The sequence below is a fragment of the Salvelinus sp. IW2-2015 genome, linkage group LG2 (assembly GCF_002910315.2).
Source record: "Salvelinus sp. IW2-2015 linkage group LG2, ASM291031v2, whole genome shotgun sequence".
NCBI classification, from domain to species: Eukaryota; Metazoa; Chordata; class Actinopteri; order Salmoniformes; family Salmonidae; genus Salvelinus; species Salvelinus sp. IW2-2015.
In genome coordinates, this window is record NC_036839.1 from 33,209,195 (window position 1) to 33,233,867 (window position 24,673).

The 24,673-nt window shown below is 43.8% G+C and overlaps 2 protein-coding genes across 4 annotated transcripts; one reads left to right on the top strand and one right to left on the bottom strand.

Annotated features, from left to right (window-relative positions):
- Nucleotides 1-461: 461 nt before the first annotated feature.
- On the top strand, nt 462-14,279 carry steap3 (STEAP family member 3, metalloreductase). 3 transcript variants are annotated; one of them, XM_024008464.2, is made up of 5 exons: nt 462-552; nt 8,363-8,869; nt 10,610-11,137; nt 11,670-11,834; nt 11,926-14,279. In XM_024008464.2, exons 2-5 carry the CDS (start codon nt 8,378-8,380, stop codon nt 12,217-12,219), a joined length of 1,479 nt encoding a protein of 492 aa, XP_023864232.1. In that variant the 5' UTR covers nt 462-552; nt 8,363-8,377; the 3' UTR covers nt 12,220-14,279. The 3 variants fall into 3 exon arrangements, with proteins under 3 accessions (XP_023864232.1, XP_023864239.1, XP_023864248.1); XM_024008471.2 differs by having other exon boundaries at nt 11,982-14,279; XM_024008480.2 differs by having other exon boundaries at nt 12,111-14,279.
- Nucleotides 14,278-18,024, bottom strand: lg2h2orf76 (linkage group 2 C2orf76 homolog). Its single transcript, XM_024008491.1, has 5 exons — nt 17,672-18,024; nt 16,823-16,873; nt 16,103-16,140; nt 15,891-15,972; nt 14,278-14,680 (listed from the first exon to the last, which is right to left on the bottom strand). The coding sequence occupies exons 1-5, from the start codon at nt 17,799-17,801 to the stop codon at nt 14,601-14,603; spliced, it is 381 nt and encodes a 126-aa protein (XP_023864259.1). The 5' UTR covers nt 17,802-18,024; the 3' UTR covers nt 14,278-14,600.
- Nucleotides 18,025-24,673: the final 6,649 nt, after the last annotated feature.

The window sequence follows — 24,673 nt, forward strand, 5'->3', positions numbered from 1 at the left end:
CTCAAAGTGAGCAGCACCTCCAACGTGTTTGGTAGGGCACCTCAGTCACCTCTCTCTGACTCTGTCCAAGCACAGTACAACAGTGACACCTGTCGGGAAAAGTCTGTAATCTGTTGCCCAGAAATTGTTTTTACTTTTCTGCGTTAGTAAGTGCGAACAATTGTACAAACCGCATATGTAACAACTTCATGACATATTATTAAATATAAATATAATATATATATTTTTAAAATAACGAATTATGCGACTGAAAGTCCAATAAAGATACAGCAACCTTTCATATCATATACCAGTGTGTTTTTACATGGCACATTTTACACAACAGCTAATTTCATAATATACTATGAAACCGCTTAGCTATTATTATCATCTGTGTATATTATCTGTCTAATCGAATCACAAGGAACTGCATGTTGCACGGGTGTTCTGCACGGCCATTATTATCTTTCGTACAAAGACACAGACGGGCGGAGCGATCTGGGCCGAGTCTTGTTGTAACGCAGTTCGTCATCTGCAAGGCATATGACGGATTCTGCTTCATAAACAACACACGTAAGTGCAATGAATATGCGCCTCGAATAACAAACTATTGGCATAAAATACTTATGATATTATTATCTTGTCGTCAGTGGCGATTTTAGAACGGAAATCTTGGTGGGGCAAAAAACAACAACATGTGGAATGCAATTCCAGGAAAGCCACTACACAACCCTAAACAATACATGAAGTGCACTATGATGGTGACAAATGTTGCCCACAAACTGTTAGAGCCTACATAAAGCTGTCCCAACAGCAGAGTCCCAAAACCTCACAACTGCTACACCTGGCTATCAACGGAGCTTTGTCTTGCAGCGAAAGAGTTCATTCTGTCTCATTTACGGCCTTTTAAAAAAACATAGCTGATATGTCGTGACTTGCTTAATCCTCCTGTTGTCACCCCGCTCCTCCGCTCTCTCCACTGGCTTCCAGTTGAAGCTCGCATCCGCTACAAGACCATGGTGCTTGCCTACGGAGCTGTGAGGGGAACGGCACCTCCGTACCTTCAGGCTCTGATCAGGCCCTACACCCAAACAAGGGCACTGCGTTCATCCACCTCTGGCCTGCTCGCCTCCCTACCTCTGAGGAAGTACAGTTCCCGCTCAGCCCAGTCAAAACTGTTCGCTGCTCTGGCACCCCAATGGTGGAACAAACTCCCTCACGACGCCAGGTCAGCGGAGTCAATCACCACCTTCCGGAGACACCTGAAACCCCACCTCTTTAAGGAATACCTAGGATAGGATAAAGTAATCCTTCTACCCCCCCCCCTTAAAAGAGTTAGATGCACTATTGTAAAGTGGTTGTTCCACTGGATATCATAAGGTGAATGCACCAATTTGTAAGTCGCTCTGGATAAGAGCGTCTGCTAAATGACTTAAATGTAATGTAATGTAAATGTGTGTTCGTTTCATGTTAATTCATTCTGTGTTCCCGGTCCAAATTGCCGCAGCATTATAGCTGATTATAAATCCATAATAATACATATATGATCACCTAATGTTGTGTTAGATTTTTTTATCAACTTAAGTTCTTGTGAACATTACAAGTTTACAAGAACATTACATCTTGTATTGCTATTATTGGCCTGTAGGCCTCATTGACCTGAGCTCATACAACTAGTTTTTGAGTTAAAAAAACATAATGTATGGATTATTTTGACTATAACAAATTCTCAGATGAAACATATTGTGCTATTTATCACAGACTACTTTGTGTCCAAGTTTAACAAGGATTCTCTCCTCCTCTCTAGTGTCATGATCAAAGATATGATCAAGAGCCTCACATAGAGTATATCGTTTGGTCATTGTGTTGCCACAGAATGAATTGTGAGCAAGACCTCAAAAAAAAATTATAAACTTTTTTTTATAACTTTTTTTTATACAAGAGCTGCAAGAAAAGTTCAAGAAAAGTTATTATTGAACAATGTTGCTATTGCTTGTGAGAATGCCACAGGTGTGTTTCCCTGGGGGAAATATTCTATTGGGAAAAGGTTCCCGTGGGGGTTGCCATGGAAGCAGAGAAGGGGGGGGCACACACACACACACACACACACACACACTAAAGTATGTCCATACATACATTAACATCTGTAAACATGTTAATGTATTGTGTGGACATACTTTAGTTGTGTGTGTGTGTGTGTGTGTGTGTGGTGTGTGTGTGTGTGTGTGTGTGTGTGTGTGTGTGTGTGTGTGTGTGTGTGTGTGTGTGTGTGTGTGTGTGTGTGTGTGTGTGTGTGTGTGTTCAAACACATCCATGTGGGTGTAACGGATGTGAAATGGCTAGCTAGTTAGCGGGTACGCGCTAATAGCGTTTCAATCAGTTACGTCACTTGCTCTGAAACCTAGAACTAGTGTTGCGGCCGCGGCTTTTTGTGGAGCGATGGGTAAGATGCCCTTCGTGGGTGACTGTTGTTGATGTGTGCAGAGGGTCCCTGGTTCGCGCCCGTGTTGGGGCGAGGGGACGCCATAAAGTTATACTGTTACATTGATGCTGTTGACCCGGATCACTGGTTGCTGCGGAAAAGGAGGAGGTTGAAAGGGGGGTGAGTGTAACGGATGTGAAATGGCTAGCTAGTTAGCGGGTACGCGCTAATAGCGTTTCAATCAGTTAAGTCACTTGCTCTGAAACCTAGAAGTAGTCTTGCTCTGCAAGGGCCGCGGCTTTTGTGGAGCGATGGGTAACGATGCTTCGTGGGTGACTGTTGTTGATGTGTGCAGAAGGTCCCTGGTTCGCCCCCGTGGCGAGCGGACGGTCTAAAGTTAAACTGTTACATGGGGGTCTGGGAGGAGAAGTGTGTCCATGGGCATGTGCCGGAACTCAATTTTATACACTAATTGTAGTCTCACCCATCTAATGACCGGGAACACCATAGGTGTACAAAGGTTAAATAAAACACCCAACATTTTATGAAAATCATCAAAATGTGTTTTGTGTGTTCAGATGCCCTGTGTGGACAAAGTCATGGAACCTTATGACAATTAAATGAACTACATTTTTCAGAGAGAACTTTAAATCGGTCCAATTCGACCGGAACACAGCAGGAGTGTTAAACAAATGTGGTTTCTACTGACAATTGATGTACAAACTATGGCATAAGGGGACGACAAGCAGAAGAGGCAATCTGTTATTTCGATTAAGACATTAATGAGCGAGCTAGGACGGACATAGTAAATATAACTGTTTGTTCAGCACTTTTGAAATGTACAGCAACAGAATTCAGAACATGGGCCGTTCTTACAGTGTTCTCCCTGTACACCAAGTCAGAACCATAGGATAAATAAAGGGGTCATATAAACAATGAAAGCTCTTACAATATTCAATGATTACATTTCTCAAAAACAGTTTATAGGCTACATGTGGACCACCAAGTCAGAACAGTAGGTGAAATTAAGAGGTGAAAATAGACCAAATTATTAGGGTGAGGCACATGGGCTAATAACAGCTTAACTGTTAACAACTTTCTTAGCTACAGTATACATATCTCCCTGGCATATTACATCATTTATACAGCAGCATGCAAGACATTAGACTCACCTTGTTGTGCTGTGCTCACTTGAACAGGAAGGTGGCGTGGCGGTCCTTCGTGGGGAAACTTTATCATCAAACTTTGTCATCAATGTCTGGCATTCTCTGGATTTATGGTGCTTTCAAGACAACTGGGAACTCAGGGGGGAAAAGGTAGAATCATAATGACGTCAGTGTTCTTCAGGTTGTAGCTCTAGAAAGAGGCCCGAGTTCCGAATGTACAATTCCGAGTTGGATGAAAGTTCAAAACGTTTTTCCCCGAGTTTACAGTTGTCTTGAACTCACTAAAGTCAGATTTTGCAGTTCAGAGTTAACAGTTGTTTTGAGCGCGGCACAAATCATGCTTCATTGACAGCATGGCCAATGTTGAATGTTTATCATTTTAAAACTAGGAAAAGAGCCACTCCACCACACAGCCACTCCACTGAATAGCAGGCTAGTGATTGCTTTGCAATAATTGCAGTTAGCCACTGATTCCTTCCAAACCACTCATTGTTGAATTTGCGATTTCCAACATTTCCAATGTTTATGGCCAATGGCCAATGAGCACCGATACGTTTTATCTATAATTTCTCTTCATATGACAAGGATTAAAAAGGATTTGCCAGTAGATTGTCGACTTGATTCATGATGATGACTGCTAGCTAAGATTTTTAAAGTATGATGTTGACATGATCAGTCCAATCAAAGCTACTGTGCAAAAAGCTACTGTACATATAACGTGATTTGACGTAATTTTATCTGTGGCCAATGACATTCAGCCTTCTATGGCATCACTCAAGGGGCTAGATTTAAGGTCTCCCCTTAGACTTGGCGGTGACGTAGTGTCCCCATGAGTGACAGAACACTGAGCCAATGACGTCGCAACGCTCCGTATTTTCTGCTGGCTTGCCCCACCACCACCACAGAAAGCACTGAGCAGGGCTGAAACACCTGCATTTTGGAGCTGCCTTACTCAAGAAAACAAAAAAAAGACCATGTTTATATGCTGCGTTATTAACTCAATGATGTACAGTATTTTTTTTTTTTTACATTGTTTGCAAACTGATATGTGACACGTTAAATGACTAAATAACATGCACGACAGGAAGGGCCCCCTCCCCCCAAAAACATACTAAAAATGCGGGGCTCAAAACAGGTGCGACTCTGCCCTGAATGACAAGTCGCCACTGCTTGTCGTGCTATTTGGCAGTGTTAAATAAAACGCATTTCTTACCCGTTGCTGACAGGCGTATAAAATCAAGCACACAGCCATGCAATCTCTATAGACAAACATTGGCAGCTCCATGACTGTCAACGTGGCACCGTTGTAGGATGCCACCTTTCCAACAAGTCAGTTCGTCTAATTTCTGCCCTGCTAGAGCTGCCCTGGTCAACTGTAAATGCTGTTATTGTGAAGTGGAAACGTCTAGAAACAACAATGGCTCAGCCGCGAAGTGGTAGGCCTCATAAGTTTGGTGGAGGAGGAAGAATGGTCTGAAGCTGATTTTTATGGATCGGGTGAAGGCCCTTAGTTCCAGTGAAGTGGAATTGTAACACTACAGCACACAATGACAGTTTGGCGAAGGCCCTTTCCTGTTTCAGCATGACAATGCCTCCGTGCACAAAGCGAGGTCCATAGAGAAATGGTTTGTCTAGAACGGTGTGGAAGGACTTGACTGGCCTGCACAGAGCCCTGACCTCAACCCCATTAAACACCTTTGGGATGAATTGGAACGCCGACTGAGCCAGACCTAATCGCCCAACATCAGTGCCCAACCTCACTAATGCTCTTGTGGCTGAATGGAAGCAAGTACCTGCAGCAGTGTTCCAACATCTAATGGAAAGCCTTCCCAGAAGAGTGGAGGCTGTTATAGCAGCAAAGGGGGGACCAACTCCATATTAATGGTCATGATATTGGAATGAGATGTTCGACAAGCAGGTGTCCACATACTTTTGGCCTCAGTCTATAAAAAAAGTGGTCAGATGAAGCAGATGCTAAACTACAGGACTGTTTTGCTATCACAGACTGGAACATGTTCCGGGATTCTTCCGGTGGCATTGAGGAGTACACCACATAAGTCACTGGCTTTATCAATAAGTGCATTGAGGACGTTGTCCCCACAGTGACTGTACGTACATACCCCAACCAGAAGCCATGGATTACAGGCAACATTCGCACTGAGCTTAAGGGTAGAGCTGCCGCCTTCAAGGTGCGGGACTCTAACCCGGAAGCTTACAAGAAATCCTGCTATGCCCTACAAAGAACCATCAAACAGGCAAAGCGTCAATACAGGGCTAAGATTGAATCATACTACACCGGCTCCGACGCTCGTCTTATGTGGCAGGGCTTGCAAACTATTACAGACTACAAAGGGAAGCACAGCCGCGAGCTGACCAGTGACACAAGCCTACCAGACGAGCTAAATCACTTCTATGCTCGCTTCGAGGTAAGCAACACTGAGGCATGCATGAGAGCATCAGCTGTTCCGAACGACTGTGTGATCACGCTCTCCGTAGCCGACGTGAGTAAGACCTTTAAACAGGTCAACATACACAAGGCTGCGGGGCCAGACGGATTATCAGGACGTGTGCTCCGGGCATGTGCTGACCAACTGGCAGGTGTCTTCACTGACATTTTCAACATGTCCCTGATTGAGTCTGTAATACCAACATGTTTCAAGCAGACCACCATATTCCCTGTGCCCAAGAACACAAAGGCAACCTGCCTAAATGACTACAGACCCGTAGCACTCACGTCTGTAGCCATGAAGTGCTTTGAAAGGTTGGTAATGGCTCACATCAACACCAATATCCCAGAAACCCTAGGCCCACTCCAATTTGCATACCGCCCAAACAGATCCACAGATGATGCAATCTCTATTGCACTCCACACTGCCCTTTCCCACCTGGACCAAAGGAACACTTATGTGAGAATGCTATTCATTGACTACAGCTCAGCGTTCAACACCATAGTACCCTCGAAGCTCATCACTAAGCTAAGGATCCTGGGAATAAACACCTCCCTCTGCTGGATCCTGGACTTCCTGACAGGCCGCCCCAGGTGGTGAGGGTAGGTAGCAACACATCTGCCACGCTGATCCTCAACACTGGAGCTCCCCAGGGGTGCGTGCTCAGTCACCTCCTGTACTCCCTGTTCACCCACAACTGCATGTCCAGGCACGACTCCAACACCATCATTAAGTTTGCAGACGACACAACAGTGGTAGGCCTGATCACCGACAACAACGAGACAGCCTATAGGGAAGAGGTCAGAGACCTGGCCGGGTGGTGCCAGAATAACAACATATCCCTCAACGTAACCAAGACTAAGGAGATGATTGTGGACTACAGAAAAAGGAGGACCGAGCACGCCCCCATTCTCATCGACGGGGCTGTAGTGGAGCAGGTCGAGAGCTTCAAGTTCCTTGGTGTCCACATCACCAACAAACTAGAATGGTCCAAACACACCAAGACAGTCGTGAAGAGGGCACGACAAAACCTAAGGAAACTAGGAAACCTGGGAAACTAAAAAGATTTGTCATGGGTCCTCAGATCCTCAAAAGGTTCTACAGCTGCAACATCGAGAGCATCCTGACTGGTTGCATCACTGCCTGGTACGGCAATTGCTCGGCCTCTGACCGCAAGGCACTACAGAGGGTAGTGCGTACGGCCCAGTACATCACTGGGGCTAAGCTGCCTGCCATCCAGGACCTCTACACCAGGCGGTGTCAGAGGAAGGCCCTAAAAATTGTCAAAGACCCCAGCCACCCCAGTCATAGACTGTTCTCTCTACTACCGCATGGCAAGCGGTACCGGAGTGCCAARTCTAGGACAAAAAGGCTTCTCAACAGTTTTTACCCCCAAGCCATAAGACTCCTGAACAGGTAATCAAATGGCTACCCGGACTATTTGCATTGTGTGCCCCTCCCCCCGCCCCTATTTTTACGTTGCTGCTACTCTCTGTTTATCATATATGCATAGTCACTTTAACTATACGTTCATGTACATACTACCTCAATTGGGCCGACCAACCAGTGCTCCCGCACATTGGCTAACCCGGGCTATCTGCATTGTGTCCCACCCACCACCCGCCAACTCCTCTTTTACGCTACTGATACTCTCTGTTCATCATATATGCATAGTCACTTTAACCATATCTACATGTACATACTACCTCAATCAGCCTGACTAACCGTGTCTGTATGTAGCCTTGCTACTTTTATAGCCTTGCTACTGTATATAGCCTTGCTACTGTATATAGCCTGTCTTTTTACTGTTGTTTTATTTCTTTACCTACCTATTGTTCACCTAATACATTTTTTGCACTATTGGTTAGAGCCTGTAAGTAAGCATTTCACTGTAAGGTCTACACCTGTTGTATTCGGCGCACGTGACAAATAAACTTTGATTTGATTGATGATGTGTAGTTGGCAGAGGACACTACAACATTTGATATTTGGACAGGGAAAAGGGCATGTGATATTTGAATGGTTGCATGATTAAAATGTAAGGCCATTCCAGAATTTAGTGGCAGTATTACAGCAGAGATGTAGGCTACAAGTAGGACTAATATATTTTTCAATTTGTCAAATCAAATTTTATTTGTCACATACACATGGTTAGCAGATGTTAATGCGAGTGTAGCAAAATGTGAAATGCTCCAAGAATGATATGGCTATTTCATGTGGATATGGCTCTTGTTTGCATTATAGTGCCATCGTTGAACTTAATATAGTTACTATGAATATATGAAAAAACTGTAATTACAATGTGTAGTATTAATAGTATGTAATAACAGCCTCAACGCCTCTTCCAGCTCTACAGGTCCAGCATGCCTCTTGGCGACATGAGGACACCCCTGCTGTCCAACTCATTTGACGCCCCAGAGGAACCCCTGCCCTGTGACCCGGGAAACCCCACAGTGGGCATCCTAGGCTCAGGTGATTACTCCCGCTCCCTGGCTGTGCGATTAGTTGCCTGTGGTTATAGGGTAGTGGTCGGCAGCCGTAACCCAAAGCATATAGCCACCGGACAGTTTCCTGATGGGGTTCAGCTTCTCACACAGAGGGAGGCGATGGTTGGCACAGAGAAGGTTGTCTTTGCTGCTCTCTACCCTGAACACTACCACACCCTGGTGGGGTTGAGGGATGTGCTGGCTGGGAAGGTGCTGGTGGATGTGAGCAACGCCACCAAGCTTAACAATGGAGAGCCGTCTAACGCTGAGAGGCTGGCAGAGCTGTTCCCAGAGAGCAGAGTGGTGAAGGGCTTCAATGTGGTCTCAGCCTGGGCCCTGCAGACTGGAGCTCATGACGGCAGCAGGCAGGTAAGAGAGTAATCATGTATATACTGTACATACAACTCCACACATTGTATACAGTGGCAAGAAAAAGTATGTGAACCCTTTGGAAATACCTGGATTTCTGCATAAATTGGTCATAAAATTTGATCTGATCTTCATCTAGGTCACAACAATAGACGAACACAGTTTGCTTAAACTAATAACACACAAACAATTATACATGTTCATGTCTTTCTTGAGCCCGCCGTGTAAACATTCACAGTGCAGGGTGGGGAAAGTATTTGAACCCTTAATAACTGTTTGACCCTCCTTTGGCAGCAATAACCTCAACCAAACGTTTTCTGTAGTTGCGGATCAGACCTGCACGGTCAGGAGAAATTCCTCTTTACAAAACTGTTTCAGTTCAGCAATATTCTTGGGATGTCTGGTGTGAAATGTTCTCTTGAGGTCATGCCACAGCATCTCAATTGGGTTGAGGTTAGGACTGACTGGGCCACTCCAGAAGCGTATTTTCTTCTGTTGAAGCCATTCTGTTGTTGATTTACGTCTGTGTTTTGGGTCGTTGTCCTGCTGCATCACACAACTTCTGTTGAGCTTCAATTGGCAGACAGATAGCCTAACATTCTCCTGCAAAATGTCTTGATAAACTTGGGAATTCATTTTTCTGTTGATGATATCAAGCTGTCCAGGCCCTCAGGCAGCAAAGCAGCCCCAAACCATGATGCTCCCTCCACCATACTTTACAGTTGGGATGAGGTTTTGATGTTGGTGTGCTGTGCCTTTTTTTCTCCACACATAGTATTGTGTGTTCCTTCCAAACAACTCAACTGTAGTTTCATCTGTCCACAGAATATTTTGTAAGTAGCGCTGTGGAACATCCAGGTGCTCTTTTGCAAACTTCAGACGTGCAGCAATGTTTTTTTTTAGACAGCAGTGGCTTCTACCGTAGTGACCTCCCATGAACACCATTCTTGTTTAGTGTTTTACGTATTGTAGACTCGTCAACAGAAATGTTAGCATGTTCCAGAGATTTCTGTAAGTCTTTAGCTGACACTAGGATTCTTCTTAACTACATTGAGCATTCTGCGCTGTGCTCTTGCAGTCATCTTTGCAGGACGGCCACTCCTAGGGAGAGTAGCTACAGTGCTGAGCTTTCTCCATTTATAGACAATTTGTCTGACTGATGAACATCAAGGCTCTTAGAGATACTTTTGTAACCCTTTCCAGCTTTATGCAAGTCAACAATTCTTAATCTGAGGTCTTCTGAGATCTGTTTTGTTTGAGGCATGGTTCACATCAGGCAATGCTTCTTGTGAATAGCAAACTCAAATTTTGTGAGTGTTTTTTTATAGGGCAAGGCAGCTCTAACAACATCTCCAATCTCGTCTCATTGATTGGACTCCAGGTTAGCTGACTCCTGACTCCAATTAGCTTTGGAGAAGTCATTAGCCTAGAGGTTCACATACTTTTCCCAACCTACACTGTGAATGTTTAAATTACGTATTCAATATAGACAAGAAAAATACAATAGTTTCTGTGTTATTCGTTTAAGCACACCATGTTTGTCTATTGTTGTGACTTAGATGAAGATCAGATCAAATTTGATGACCAATTTATGCAGAAATCCAGGTAATTCCAAAGAGTTCACATACTTTTCTATTGCCACTGTATGTAGTTATAGACGTCGCACACCGACAGGCACTCACCCACACAATGTGAGCCTCAATTTCTCCTAATCAGTCCTCTCCCCCCTGCCCCTCCCAGGTCCTGATCAGCAGTGACTGTCCTGAGGCCAAGAGAACTGTGATCCAGCTGGCTCGCTGTATGAGTTTCCTGGCCGTGGACATGGGAGGCCTTGCTAGCTCTAGGCACATTGAGGACGCCCCCCTGCGCCTCTTCCCATCCTGGGGCGGCCCCCTAATGGTCACTTTCCTCCTCATCCTCTTCTTCTACGGCTACAACTTCCTGCGTGGCATTCTCATGCCCTACCTGTCCCGGGGGCAAAACAACTTCTACCAGCTACCCCTGGAGACGGTGAACGAGACGCTGCCAGCAGTGGCCCTGGTGATCCTGGCGCTGGTCTACCTCCCGGGACTGTGGGCTGCCGCACTGCAGCTGGCCCGGGGAACCAAGTACAGCCGCTTCCCCGGCTGGCTGGACCACTGGATGGGGAGACGCAAACAGCTAGGCCTGCTGAGTTTCCTGTGTGCCGGGCTGCATGCGGTCTACAGTATGTGTCTGACCCTGCGCAAGGCTTCTCAATACAGGCTGCTGGATGCAGCGTACAGACAGGTGAGTGGTTGGAGTCAGTTGAACAGGTTGAACTCATAGTCAGTTGAACAGGTTGAACTCATAGTCAGTTGAACAGGTTGAACTCATAGTCAGTTGAACAGGTTGAACTCATAGCTAATTGAACAGGTTGAACTCATAGCTAGTTGAACATCTATAATCCATCAGTAGTGGACTATCCAAATAAAATGTTACCAATCGTGGTTGGTGATGTCACTGCTGTGGAGCAGTAGGCCGGGGCTGCATTTTGAACTCTCTATGAGTGTGAACATGACGTGACACAGAGTGTGGCTGAGGCCTAATTAACAGACTGACTCCGTTAAGAGCTGCTTCTTGGGGGCAGGATGCTCTCACGCATCCAGCTCTGCCATGGAGCGTTGTTCACAAGTGGGAGAAGGCAGTGCGTGCTCATTAGTTGATCCACAGATTAAGTGTTCCTCCCACACTTATCTCACAGTCTCCCAGTATTTTAATGCTTTTAACTGTATCAGTGAATAATTTGGTTTTCCACTAACCGGACTTTGTGCCCCTTCAGGTGAAGGCGGGAGTGGAGCATTCCTGGGAGGAGCCTCAGGTGTGGAGATCGGACCTTTATCTGTCCTCTGGTATTCTGGGACTTGGTGTTCTGACTCTTCTGGCCATCACATCTCTACCCTCGGTGGGTAACGCTCTCAGTTGGAGAGAGTTCACTTTTGTACAGGTGAGTAGCTAACAGCACGATATTTGACACTTTTGTATGCACCCGTAGTTTATTGCAACATTTTGAGCGGTTTTCTATCACCTGTCTCCAGTCAGGGTTGGGGTACGCTGCCTTGACTCTCTCCATCATGCACACCCTCTTCTTCAGCTGGGACTTTGCTTTCTTCTCATTTGCTTACCCTTACTACATGCCCCCCACATACCTGCTGGCACTGATCCTGCCCTGTCTGGTCCTGGTGGGTCGGCTCTTCCTGGCGCTGCCCTGCCTGGCGTTCAGACTGGCAAAGATACGTCGAGGCTGGGAGAGTCCATGCCACCACCCTCCTCAGACCCAAGAGGACACAGCCAATGGCGTGCTGCCCAGGGACTTGAGTGGTGATGTGTGACGGTCCAATCAAGTAGAGACTCAGTGCAAATCCATTTTCTAGCTCTGATGAAAGGGATAGTTCGTTGTACATATTTTGTCTGACACACACTATGGCACTTTTTAATGCCACTTAATTTTTAAATCCAAATAAGAAACAAACTCAAGAAAAGTGTTACTATTTTTCTAGAAACTGAAATACTGAAAGGTTACCTCACAAGTCCAATATACAACTACCTTCTGTTATGATAAATTATGTACGCTCTTTGTTTAACTGGGTTAAGAAACATGAACAGAAATATGTATCATTTTCACTGAGTATCATAGCAAGACAATTCATATTTGACTAGACCTCTAAGCTTCTCTTGGGTAAAGTGAAGAAGGATGTGACCACTTTCTGGTCAATTTCAGCATGTTCAAATCTCCAAACCCACTATTCAACTAGATTTACCAACCAGAAGTGCCTGAATTGAGCCTCAACTGAGAAGCTGCACTTGACCCCGAAATAGAAGAAGAAAAATTGAGACAGAAGTCTGTATAAGGACATTGGATTAGTGTTGGAGACCTAGTCAATACAGTCCGTCTTTGCTGTTCAGCTGTGTGTTACTGCGCTGTCGCTTCCAGACAGACAGTCTGTGTGCAGTGTTGTGGAATATCTTGAGTCAAATATTTGCACAGACCCCGGAACTTGTGAATTCAATTTAGACTTTATTACAAACGTAACAGAGCCAAGCCTTTCCATGGAAAATACTAAATTCTCTAATCACAGAGTTCTGACTTTATAGTTTTTCCTGTCTTTACATTGCACATATAGTCACTCCTTGTATGTACATGAACAACTCCTATTGGCCTTATAGTTCTCCCATCTTTGCATTACATATAGAATCCCCTCCCTCTATGCGAAAATAACTCCTCTTGATCTTTCTCCACCATTATCTTTCCATCTCAGTTCTTACTTGTTAACACCCACATCTGACAGCTGTATAGGTTATAATGGTAGCAGGCCCTGTTCATATATGTTCCATTCCTTATATAGCCACTCTGTCTTAGCACTTCAGTGGACAGTCTAAACACTGCCTGCTAATATTGGAGTCATTAGTTTTTGCTCCTACAGCAGCTCCAGTCCTAACAGCATTATTATGTAAGGAGACTGGACACATCAGTCACAAAACACACAACTACTGTCAACCTGGGAAATGAACAATTAACTGAAGGAAAGTGTCTTCAGCGCACGCACACATAAGGTGCAATATACACTCACCAGCCAGTTTATTAGGTACACCACCCAGTTTATGAAATTGGAGACGGCATTGAGGCAGTCACAGTTCGATTGAATGTTAAAATGGATCAAACGAGTAACCTAAGCAACTGAGTGTGGTATGGTCGTCTGGGCCAGGCGCGCTGGATCCAATATCTCAAAAACAGCCTCACTCCTGGGATTTTCACATACGACAATGTCTAGGGTTTACCGAGAATGATGCAACAAACCAAAAATATCCAGTCAGCGGCATTCCTGTGAGCAAAAACAGCTCGTTGATGAGAGGATCGAAGAAAATGTCAAGAATCGTGCACACTAACAGGCAGGCCAAAAACTGACAAATAACTGCGCAGTACAACAGTGGTGTGCAGAAAGGTATCTCGGAACGCACTCATCGATCTTTGTCCATACTGGGTTCCACTCCTATCAGCTAAAAATAAGAAGAGGCTCAATTGGGCACGCAATCACCAACACTGTACAATTGAGGAGTGGAAAAACATCACCTGGTCTGACAAATCCCAGTTCCTGTTGAGTCATGCTGATGGCAGTCAGAATTTGGCATAAAGCAGCATGAGTCTATGGACCCATCTTGCCTGGTACAGTGTATAGCTGTGATAAAGGGCCTTTTTGTGATTAATTTGTGTGTAATGCAGTACCTTATTTACTTGTAAAAACTAGAATGAGCAAAGCCAGTGGTTTCTCCTGGGATAAGAGTACATTTCTTTTTTCTATTGAATATTAAAGCTTATATGCCATATTTGGACCCATCTCAGCAAGGGGGGAAATACTTCACTGTACTTATGCAATAAAGCTTTTTAGATGCATCTTTTCAAACCAGTGATTTAATTTGGAATCACATTTGCAGTAATAAAACAGGCCTTACAGGAAACTAATAAGTACAAAGAAAATCAATGCACAACCATAATCATATTCAACACCACCAGATAAATGATAAGTGCATTTCAGTGGAGATGTATAAAAGAGGCAAAAACATGTTTTATATATATGGCATGTTAAATTAAAATACTCGAACTTAGGTCTGAAGGCACATGTCACCCCCTCAATCTTCCATCCATGTGTATCCTCCATGTCAGATCAGAATCCTCTTCCGTGGTGAAGTGGGGGATGAAGGCCAGTAAACACCCTTACCACCAGGCCGGTTGGGGGTTGGCTTTAAAGAGCTTATAATCCTCTTTCCTGAAGAAGGCCAATTCTGTTTCATTTGCTGAAACAAAAAAAAACAGGAATAAAATAAGGCGCTTCACTTTGACAATATTTCATTACCAGGATGTTGCCTGAATGCACAGTTCCAACTCATAAAATACATGTAGTACACACAAACGGTCTGAATACTTATGTAAATAAGGTATCTTTTTTATTTTTAAAACACTTGCAAAAAAAATTAAAGTCAAGGGGTCTGAATACTTTCCGAATGCACATACAGTACCAGTCAAAAGTTGACACCTACTCATTCCAGTGTTTTTCTTTATTTTTTTACATTTTAGAATAATAGTGAAGACATCAAAACTATGAGATAACACATGGTATCATGTAGTAAACGAAAAAAACTGTTGAACAAATCAAAATATATTTTATATTTGAGATTCTTCAAAGTAGCCACCCTTTTCCTTGATGACAGCTTTGCWTTCTCTCAACCAGCTTCATGAGGGAAGGGGAAGGGTACAAAAACATTTCTGCAGCAGTTTGGAACCACGAAGACTATTCCTAGAGCTCGCCGCCCGGCCAAACTGAGCAATCGGAGGAGAAGGGCCTTGGTTAGAGGTGACCAAGAACCCGATGGTCACTGACAGAGCTCCTCTGTGGAGAATCTTGTTTCTCATGGTCTAAGAGTCCTTCAGGTGCCTTTTGGCAAACTCCAAGCAGGCTATCATGTGCCTTTTCCTGAGGAGTGGCTTCCGTCTTGTCACTCTACCATAAAGGTCTAATTGGTGGAGTGCTGCAGAGATGGTTGTCCTTCTGGAAGGTTCTTATATCTCCACAGAGGAACTCTGGAGCTCTGTCAGAGTGACCATGGTTAGGGAGGTGACCAAGAACCCCAAGGCCCTTCTCCCCCGATTGCTCAGTTTGGCCGGGCGGCGAGCTCTAGGAATAGTCTTGGTGGTTCCAAACTGCTGCAGAAATGTTCTGGTACCCTTCCTCAGTTCTGTGCCTCGACACAAACTTGTCTCAGAGCTCTAAGGACAATTCCTTCAACCTCATGGCACAGATTTATAAAAAATAAAAAAAAGTATTCAATTTTAGAATAAGGCTGTAATAACAAAATGTGGAGAAAGTCAAGAGGTCTGAATAATTTCCAACGTTACTGTATTTTTATACTGGAGATGTATAGCAGTATGCCCCAGGAAGACCCCATCCGCCACCAACACCCCCCCCCCCCTGTGTACAGTATGTGTACAAAAACAAGATGACTATACCAATGCCCGCAGCTCTTAGGGTTAGTCCATCTTGCAGAATAAGCTTGTCATCATCCTCCAAACTCATCACCAACTCATTTGTCTGCAAACAGGACATTTATCATTTTGATTGGCTTTGTAAAACACAATTATTTAGAATAAACAATGGGAAAGATTTAACAGGCTTATTGATATAACTACTGAGTGTATTTGTAAGGTGTCAAGGAGGATACCTTTGCTCCATGTGCCTGGTGGATGATCTTCATTGTGTCTTCAAATTATACATTGTGTAGAAGTTAAGACATATCAATATACTGCATGTATCAAGAATGCATGCCAAATGGGTCCAACAATGTTTAGTGAAGAATAACCTTGAAATGTTTCGGGCATCATTCTCAAAACATAATAGACTCCTAAACCCTACCATCAAAATCAAATGTTTAGGGCACAGGTGTCAAACTCATTCCACAGAGGGCTGAGTGTCTGCAGGTTTTCACTCCTCCCTTGATTGATGAATTAAGGTCACTGATTAGTAAGGAACTCCCCACACCTGGTTGTCTCTGGCTTAATTGAAAGGAAAAACCTGCAGACACCAAACCCTCCATGGAATGAGTTTGGCAGCACCATACGGGGCAGCACCATACTGGGCAATGCCAATGGTAGGGTAGCCGATTAAACTCAAATCCACGACTGGACTGGAGCTCCGATGTTACATACAATTACGTTTTTAATAATAAAAAAAAAAGAGACTTCTTTCAGCATCAAAAGAATAGCCAGCAATTACAAATGACATTGTTCTTTGTAATTGCGTSCTATTCTTTTGATGCTGAAATAAGTCTTTTAAATTAAAAACATAATTGTATGTAACATCGGAACTCCAGTCTGCCCACACTAATCGTAGCTATTTGGAAGTAGGCAACAGAAGCCACTACTAAAATGCAGCCATAACTTACCATAGCCAAAATTCTTGAAGGGGGGTGGTAGACCGGCTCTCATGCTAACTTCTAAAAAGGGACAAGTCAACATTATATGGAACCAGAAAGGCAGATGATGAAATATTGTGGAGTAACATTTTTCATGATGTAGGGCGTTCACTCACGGCTGTACAATGTAGAGAAAAACGGGGCAATTCAAGAGGGTGGCTCTCGAAATGAATGTAAAAAGTAATTTTCTTTGCCCTATGTCATCATAAATGACAACTAATCAGACTTTCCTACAATATTATAACTTTAATATACTTGTACGTGTTGAAATAAGAACGTTAATTTGCTGTAACCATTGCTAGTTTAGACTGCACCGCTCTTGGATGCATCTCTCATATTTGGTGTTGTGAGGTGATCCTTGGCTTTCATTGCCTGYAACCGCAATCAATCTACGTTGAGAGGGGACTCTTCTATGGCGTTTTAATTGGAAATATTAAGAACTGCACAATACACATATAACTTTAATAGCGGATTTAATTTAGAAAAAGGCCATGTTTTCAGCCACTAGCCGGTCAGTTGAGGTTCGAAGTTAGCCGCGGAGCAGCGCCACAGAGTTATATTGAGCAGTTACCACTTTTTGATCATGCATCGAACGTTAATGACATTCCATTCACTCTAAACATGCTAAATTCTCAGACTAAATCGTCGGTAACTTTTGAACCATATATGGTAGAAACATGGGGTTTGGCCTGTTGTTTTTCTGACTGAATGTTCTAATGCATTCACATATTGATATAAACCTTGAATTAATTAATTATGTTATGGGTGAACACCCTACATAACGTTTAGCTAGCTACCATAAAAATAAATCATACTTACCATTTTTCACAAACTGGATAAATTCCTGGACCATTTGATCTAAATTCACGCCACTAAATACAACTGGCTTGAAATTTCGGTGCTCAAAAGACCTTACCAACCGTACAGTTAGGACTGCCTCGCTGGACATACTGTAGCTGGCAAGCTAACGTTAGGTGACTGTTTACTTCTAGCTAGCAAAGCAAATGTCGACACTGCAGCCCTTTAAGCATATATTGACGCTCATACTAATTTAGAACCCGAGCTGAACCTTTATCGCTAGATACTAGTAAAGATTTGTCTGTTCTTAATAACGTTTCAACAAATAAACACACGCGCTTCCGGGATGACGGACCTTCCGCAAGACAAGAGCAAACGAATTTGTGCTCAAAATGCTCAGACTCGATGTGTTGATATGTCTATAATTTCAATATATATAGTTGTTCACATAACCTCTGATTAAAGCTACAGTTTTGTAAAATATTTAAATATGTTCTTGATAAATATGAATACATATTTTACTTGCCAGTAAATAGTTTTGTCTATTTTTTGTGTCATACTATTCAAATAGTTAAAAGATCTGAATATACTTAGTTTTCTTTATGTCCACTCTATTATAGGGACCCGAAGGACTACTTAAAACGTCTGTAAATTGGATACAATGCTTTTCCGTTAATGCAGTTCATTGTATTTTACTTCTTGTGAACACTTTATACAAAAAGTACATCTTCATCTGGTACTTATTAAGAGCAACCACATGGTGTGTATGACATCATCCTAAACCTGCAGCTGCTAGGTTACCTTCCTGGCCAACCTGACAAACACAATTCATTCCTGGTCTATCTAACATTCCCTCGTGACTGTTATTAGACTCAATAGACAAGGAATGTTCAAAGGCTATGGCAGCACCTGCTTGCCAAAAGCACATGATATGGCATATGATATAAGGCTGCCTGAGGGGGAAAGGGAAATAAAGGGGAGGAGTAGAACCAAAAATATATCTGATTGGCTATGGTAGTGGGTAATACAGGGACAAAGGGCATACCAGTTTGTAATATAGGCCAACGTGGCAGACACCATAGTAGAGATACTTATTTAATTCTGTGGCAGACACACACATCCACATGCCCTACTTTAGTGGGACCACGCGTAACAATGAATTGAGAGCTTTGATTGGTTATCTTTACTCACCCCAACCAACGGAGATGTTGCGTAAAGTGCCACTCATTGAATGTACCAATGGGATTGAGGGGGCGGTCTCGCCTCAAGCAGTAACGAAAAGCGAGCGTTAACAATCTACCACAGAGTTTCTAAACCCAGAGGACCAACATCAGGATACTTCCGGGAACGCTACGCGAAGCAAACTCGACAGACCAGACTGGGTTCCTTCAGGTCAATGAGATAAGTGAAACATTCTTCCTTAGTTGTTAATTTTCTCGATTTCTAAAAGGCACAACCTAGATTCTAGCCAATGTCTTAAGTAGCTGAACATGTTATTACTCCAACCTCGTGAATGTGACAAACTGACACTTTTTATTTTTATATACAGTACAAACAAAAAAGTACAAATTAAACACAAATAAACAGAAACGCAACACAACCACCATACTTGATACACAAACATACTGTACATTAAATCCCCCTCACATAGAAATATCATACTCCTCAAGATGGTCAAAATAAGGCTTCCAGACTTTATCAAACACATCCATTCTCTGCACAACCTTATAAAACACTGAATCTAGTGGAATGTAACTACAACTCAGGAGGCTGCTGTGGGGAGGACATCTCATAATAATGTCTGGAAGGGAGCAAATAGAATTGCATCAAACACATGAAAACCATGTTTTGGGTGTATTTGATACCATTTCACCGATTCCACCCCAGCCATTACCACAAGCCCATCCTCCCCAATTAAGGTGCTACCAACCTCCTGTGAACAACATAGTTCAGCCCTCCAGTTTGTTATTGAAGGTGAGTATGATGCTTTCCAAATGATAGCTATACATTTTGGTGCGGCAATTAGACCTAGGTTACAAAACTTTCTTTGATATTGGTCACCAATATTTACCTTTCCCAACAGAGATAGTCGTGGAGATGGATGGATATACATTCCTAAACACAATGATGTGATAGCACAGACATTATCCCAAAATGGTGTCAGTTTGTCACAGGTCCACAGCATATGTAATAGGGTTCGTTTTAGTTTTTTGCATCTCCAACAGAGATATGACATTTCTGGGTGCATTACATGCATTCTGTCAGGAATGTAGTAAATCCTACGGATTATCTTTAGTTGCAATCATTTATGTCTAATTGTAACAGTGTTACATCCGTCCCTGTCCTCGCCCAACCTGGGCTTGAACCAGGGACCCTCTGAACACATCAACAACTGCCCCCCACGAAACTTCATTACCTATCGCTCCACAAAAGCTGTGGCTTTTGCAGAGCAAAGGAAACAGAAGTTACGAATGTAACTATGGTTCTACGAATACCTGGAGGTCATCACTACTTCCCGCCTTGCCAGAATTGATCCGAGAGGGACATCTGTAGTCAGGTAGGTTCTCTTCCTCCACAGCTGCAGAGTAGAGTAGCACACACTTGTCACCCAGATTTTGGTGTTTCTGTCCCGCTTGGAGTCCAAGCGGAGGTCGTTGAACCACACGTGGTGGTCTTAAAGACAGCAGGCCTAACAGTGTCACCATGGAGGCCGCCGCGTGCATGCCCATCAATTGTTGGGATGTTCGTACCTTCACCAACGCGTTCAACTGGAATTGTTGCAGAAGAAAAATAATGATGTCCATGATAAAATAATTTGTATGTTTAAAGAAAATTATTAAATAATTCCACTCTGAAACCATATAATTGTATGAAATTTATTAGAATYATAAAACTATAATCTGATGATGTGTGTAGTTCTGGTCAGAATTAGAACAAGGACCTTTTGTTCCTTTTTAGTATGTAAGCAGGGTGCAAGTGGGAAACAAATGATAAGAGGAGCTATCGACAGACGAGTTGTACTACTGTGTTCCTTACAGGACATTCTGTCTCCACCCGTGGAGGGGGGAAACTGTTAGGCTTGCAGAAAATTATGAAACGTGTTGCAGATTAACAATGTATCTGTATAGTGGAAAAACACAGACTGTCTGAGCAAGGCGTAGCTTAAGATTTGAACTTGTATGTGCGTAAGATACCTACTGTTTGTGTGTGAAGGTATGTGCGTAAGGAGCCAGTATAAAATTGATGTTTTTGTACAATGGACTAGAACGTTCTCGTGAATAAACATTTTGACTATTGTAAGCTGAGACTCTTGTCTGCTTCATTCAACCAGAATCTTACAAACTCTGGGTTGCAGACTGAGTAGATTAATTGAAGTTTATGAACGGTCCCGTGTGGCTCAGTTGGTAGAGCATGGCGCTTGCAACGCCAGGGTTGTGGGTTCATTCCCCACGGGGGGACCAGGATGAATATGTATGAACTTTCCAATTTGTAAGTCGCTCTGGATAAGAGCGTCTGCTAAATGACTTAAATGTTAAATGTAATGAACATTGATAACAAAATTACCATAACAGTCCACTCACATGCCCTCATAGTGCGGGAGTTCAGAGCCGTGCCAATAAAGGTGACCTTTTGGCTTGGTGTGAAGTTACTCTTCGTTGTTCACGGTAAGACCCAGTGCGGTCAGCGCTGTGCTCTCGGCTGCACATTCGCGAGAGGGGGCTTAGATAAGCCAGTCATCGAGGTAAGGAAGGATCTTGATCCCCTGTAAGTGGAGGGAGCTCAGGGCTGCGCCAGGGAGAGGCCGAAGGGTAATACCGTGAACTGATATGCCTGGCCTTGGAAGGCAAACCACAGAAAATGCTTCATCCCTGTCTGGGGCTGGCAAGCACCTGAGTTAGGCTGGTGTTAGGGCCAAGGGCGTGTATAGGGCTGGGCCGAATGAGAGCAGCCAGGTTCACCCGTGTCAGGCCTCCCTTTGACACGACTCTGTGATGCCTTGTTTTTGGGCTGTGGGATCCATAGCAGTGTAGCCTGACTCAGCTGTGGTCGATGGCCCGCTCATCCACAGGGCCAAAGAGCAGTCCGGGGACCACTGGTAGCTTTCTCAGCATCCGTCTGGAGTCACCGGACATTGGGGCTTTGGCGAGCCAGACCTGATGACTAGTCACAACTACGGTGGACATCCGTTTGCCTAGCTCTCTGGTTATAACGCAAACGCTTGAAGAGATGCGCCTTTAAGGTTTCTGAGGTCGAGGTCTGCATGCCGGCTGGAGCATTCTGTTCTGAGGGTCATCAAGCTCTAGCCTAGCTAAGGCCGCACACAGGACAGCACATAGTGAGGCAGAGCTTTCTTCTGACTCTGTGTGATCAGAGCCTCGGAATGACTCCTCTGACCAATCTTTAGCGTTGAAACTGAATSGGTCCACAACACTGGTTGGCACCCMCTTCGCCATGTTGGGCGTGTCATCATCCTGGTCACTAAAGTGCCGGTTGGATGCCCGAGTGGAGAGCAGTTCATCATCACGGCTATCTGAGTCCTATGTCGCGTCCCATATGCTGGAGGGAGTGCTAGAGGGCCCTGACTAGGGGGCTTGAAGGAACGCAAAATAGTTTTTGCTGCTCTATCTCAGAGGATAAGGAATCAACCTTTCTAGTGAGGCTTTCAACTTTTTCACCAGGGTGCCGCCATGGGTTTTGTGGGCTTTCCCTCTTTTGGTGGCCCTGGATAGATCCTGCTGAACAACGCCGGACGCTGGTAAATTATCTGTGAAAACCAGGCCCTCAACTCTGGCTAGCCGCGCTTCCCTCACTTTCATAAGGCAGGATGGCACAGTTAATGCAAGTCTCAGAAAGGGCCTCACGCAGGTGGCCAACGCCTAGGCAGGCGGGGCACAGGTCATGACCATCTTCTACTTGTAATTCAGCTCCACAAGAGAAGCAGCCATGCATAGCCAGCATCATGGAGATACGGTGTTCTCTCAGCTCAGAATGTAAAAGAAAAATTATTTTACAAATAAATCTTTCTTATGCAATATACAAATGAATCAAATTAACTAATCTAATAGTAACCGGTGACTGTATTACAACAGCTACCACAATAGACAGCTACAATAATCTGGCGGGAGTTGTACAGCCCCGCAAAATAATTTTGGGTGAGCCTAGCTCCGACCACAGGGCTGGAGCAGGAAAGATATAATGTTTAAACGTAGGCTTATTTATGCGAAACACGCACATATGGCCGTTGATTAGTAAGCCAAGCTGACAACACACAGTGGCAGCAAGGTTGAGTTGGTAAACTAGCTACAGTTGAAGTCGGAAGATTACATACACTTAGGTTGGAGTCATTCAAACTCGTTTTTCAACCACTCCACAAATTTCTTGTTAACAAACTATAGTTTTGACAAGGAGGTTAGGACATCTACTTTGTGCATGACACAAGTAATTTTTCCAACAATTGTTTACAGACATTATTTAACTTATAATTCACCTTATCACAATTCCAGTGGGTCAGAAGTTTACATACACTAAGTTGACTGTGCCTTTGAACAGCTTGGAAAATTCCAGAAAATGATGTCATGGCTTTAGAAGCTTCTGATAGGCTAATTGACATAATTTGAGTCAATGGAGGTGTACCTGTGGATGTATTTCAAGGCCTACCTTCAAACTCAGTGCCTCTTTGCTTGACATCATGGGAAAATCAAAAGATATCAGCCAAGACCTCAGAAAAATAATTGTAGACCTCCACAAGTCTGGTTCATCCTTGGGAGCAATTTCAAATGCTTGAAGGTACCACGTTCATCTGTACAAACAATAGTACGCAAGTTAAAACACCATGGGACCACACAGTTGTCATACCTCTCAGGAAGGAGACGTGTTCTGTCTCCTAGAGATGAACGTACTTTGGTGCGAAAAGTGCGAATCAATCCCAGAACAACAGCAAAGGACCTTGTGAAGATGCTGGAGAAACCGGTACAAAAGTATCTATATCCACAGTAAAACGAGTCCTATATCGACATAACCTGAAAGGCCGCTCAGCAAGGAAGAAGCCACTGCTCAAAACCGCCATGAAAAAGCCAGACTACGGTTTGCAACTGCACATGGGGACAAAGAATTAACTTTTTGGAGAAATGTCCTCTGGTCTGATGAAACAAAAATAGAACTGTTTGGCCATAATGACCGTCGTTATGTTTGGAGGAAAAAGGGGATGCTTGCAAGCCGAAGAACACCATCCCAACCATGAAGCACGGGGTGGCAGCATCATGTTGTGGGGTGCTTGCTGCAGGAGTGACTGGTGCACTTCACAAAATAGATGGCATCATGAGGTGGGAAATTATGTGGATATATTGAAGCAACATCTCAAGACATCAGTCAGGAAGTTAAAGCTGGTCGCAAATGGGTCTTCCAAATGTACAATGACCCCAAGCATACTTCCAAAGTTGTGGCAAAATGGCTAAGGACAACAAAGTCAAGGTATTGGAGTGGCCATCACAAAGCCCTGACCTCAATCCTATAGAAAATTTGTGGGCAGAACTGAAAAAGCTTGTGCGAGCAAGGAGGCCTACAAACCTGACTCAGTTACACCAGCTCTATCAGGAGGAATAGGCCAAAATTCACCCAACTTATTGTGGGAAGCTTGTGGAAGGCTACCTGAAACGTTTGACCCAAGTTAAACAATTTAAAGGCAATGCTACCAAATACTAATTGAGTGTATGTAAACTCCTGACCCACTGGGAATGTGATGAAAGAAATAAAAGCTGAAATAAATAATTATCTTCGCTCTTATTCTGACATTTCACATTCTTAAAATAAAGTGGTGATCCTCTGACCTAAGGCAGGGAATTTTTACTGGGATTAAATGTTAGGAATTGTGAAAAACTGAGTTTAAATGTATTTGGCTACGGTGTATGTAAACTTCCGACTTCAACTGTAGCTAGCTTGTAGCGTGCTAGTAATACCTGGGGAGAGGGATGCCTCAGGGAGGCAGTCCAAATCTAACGTTATATAGCTGGCTAGGCTAACAGY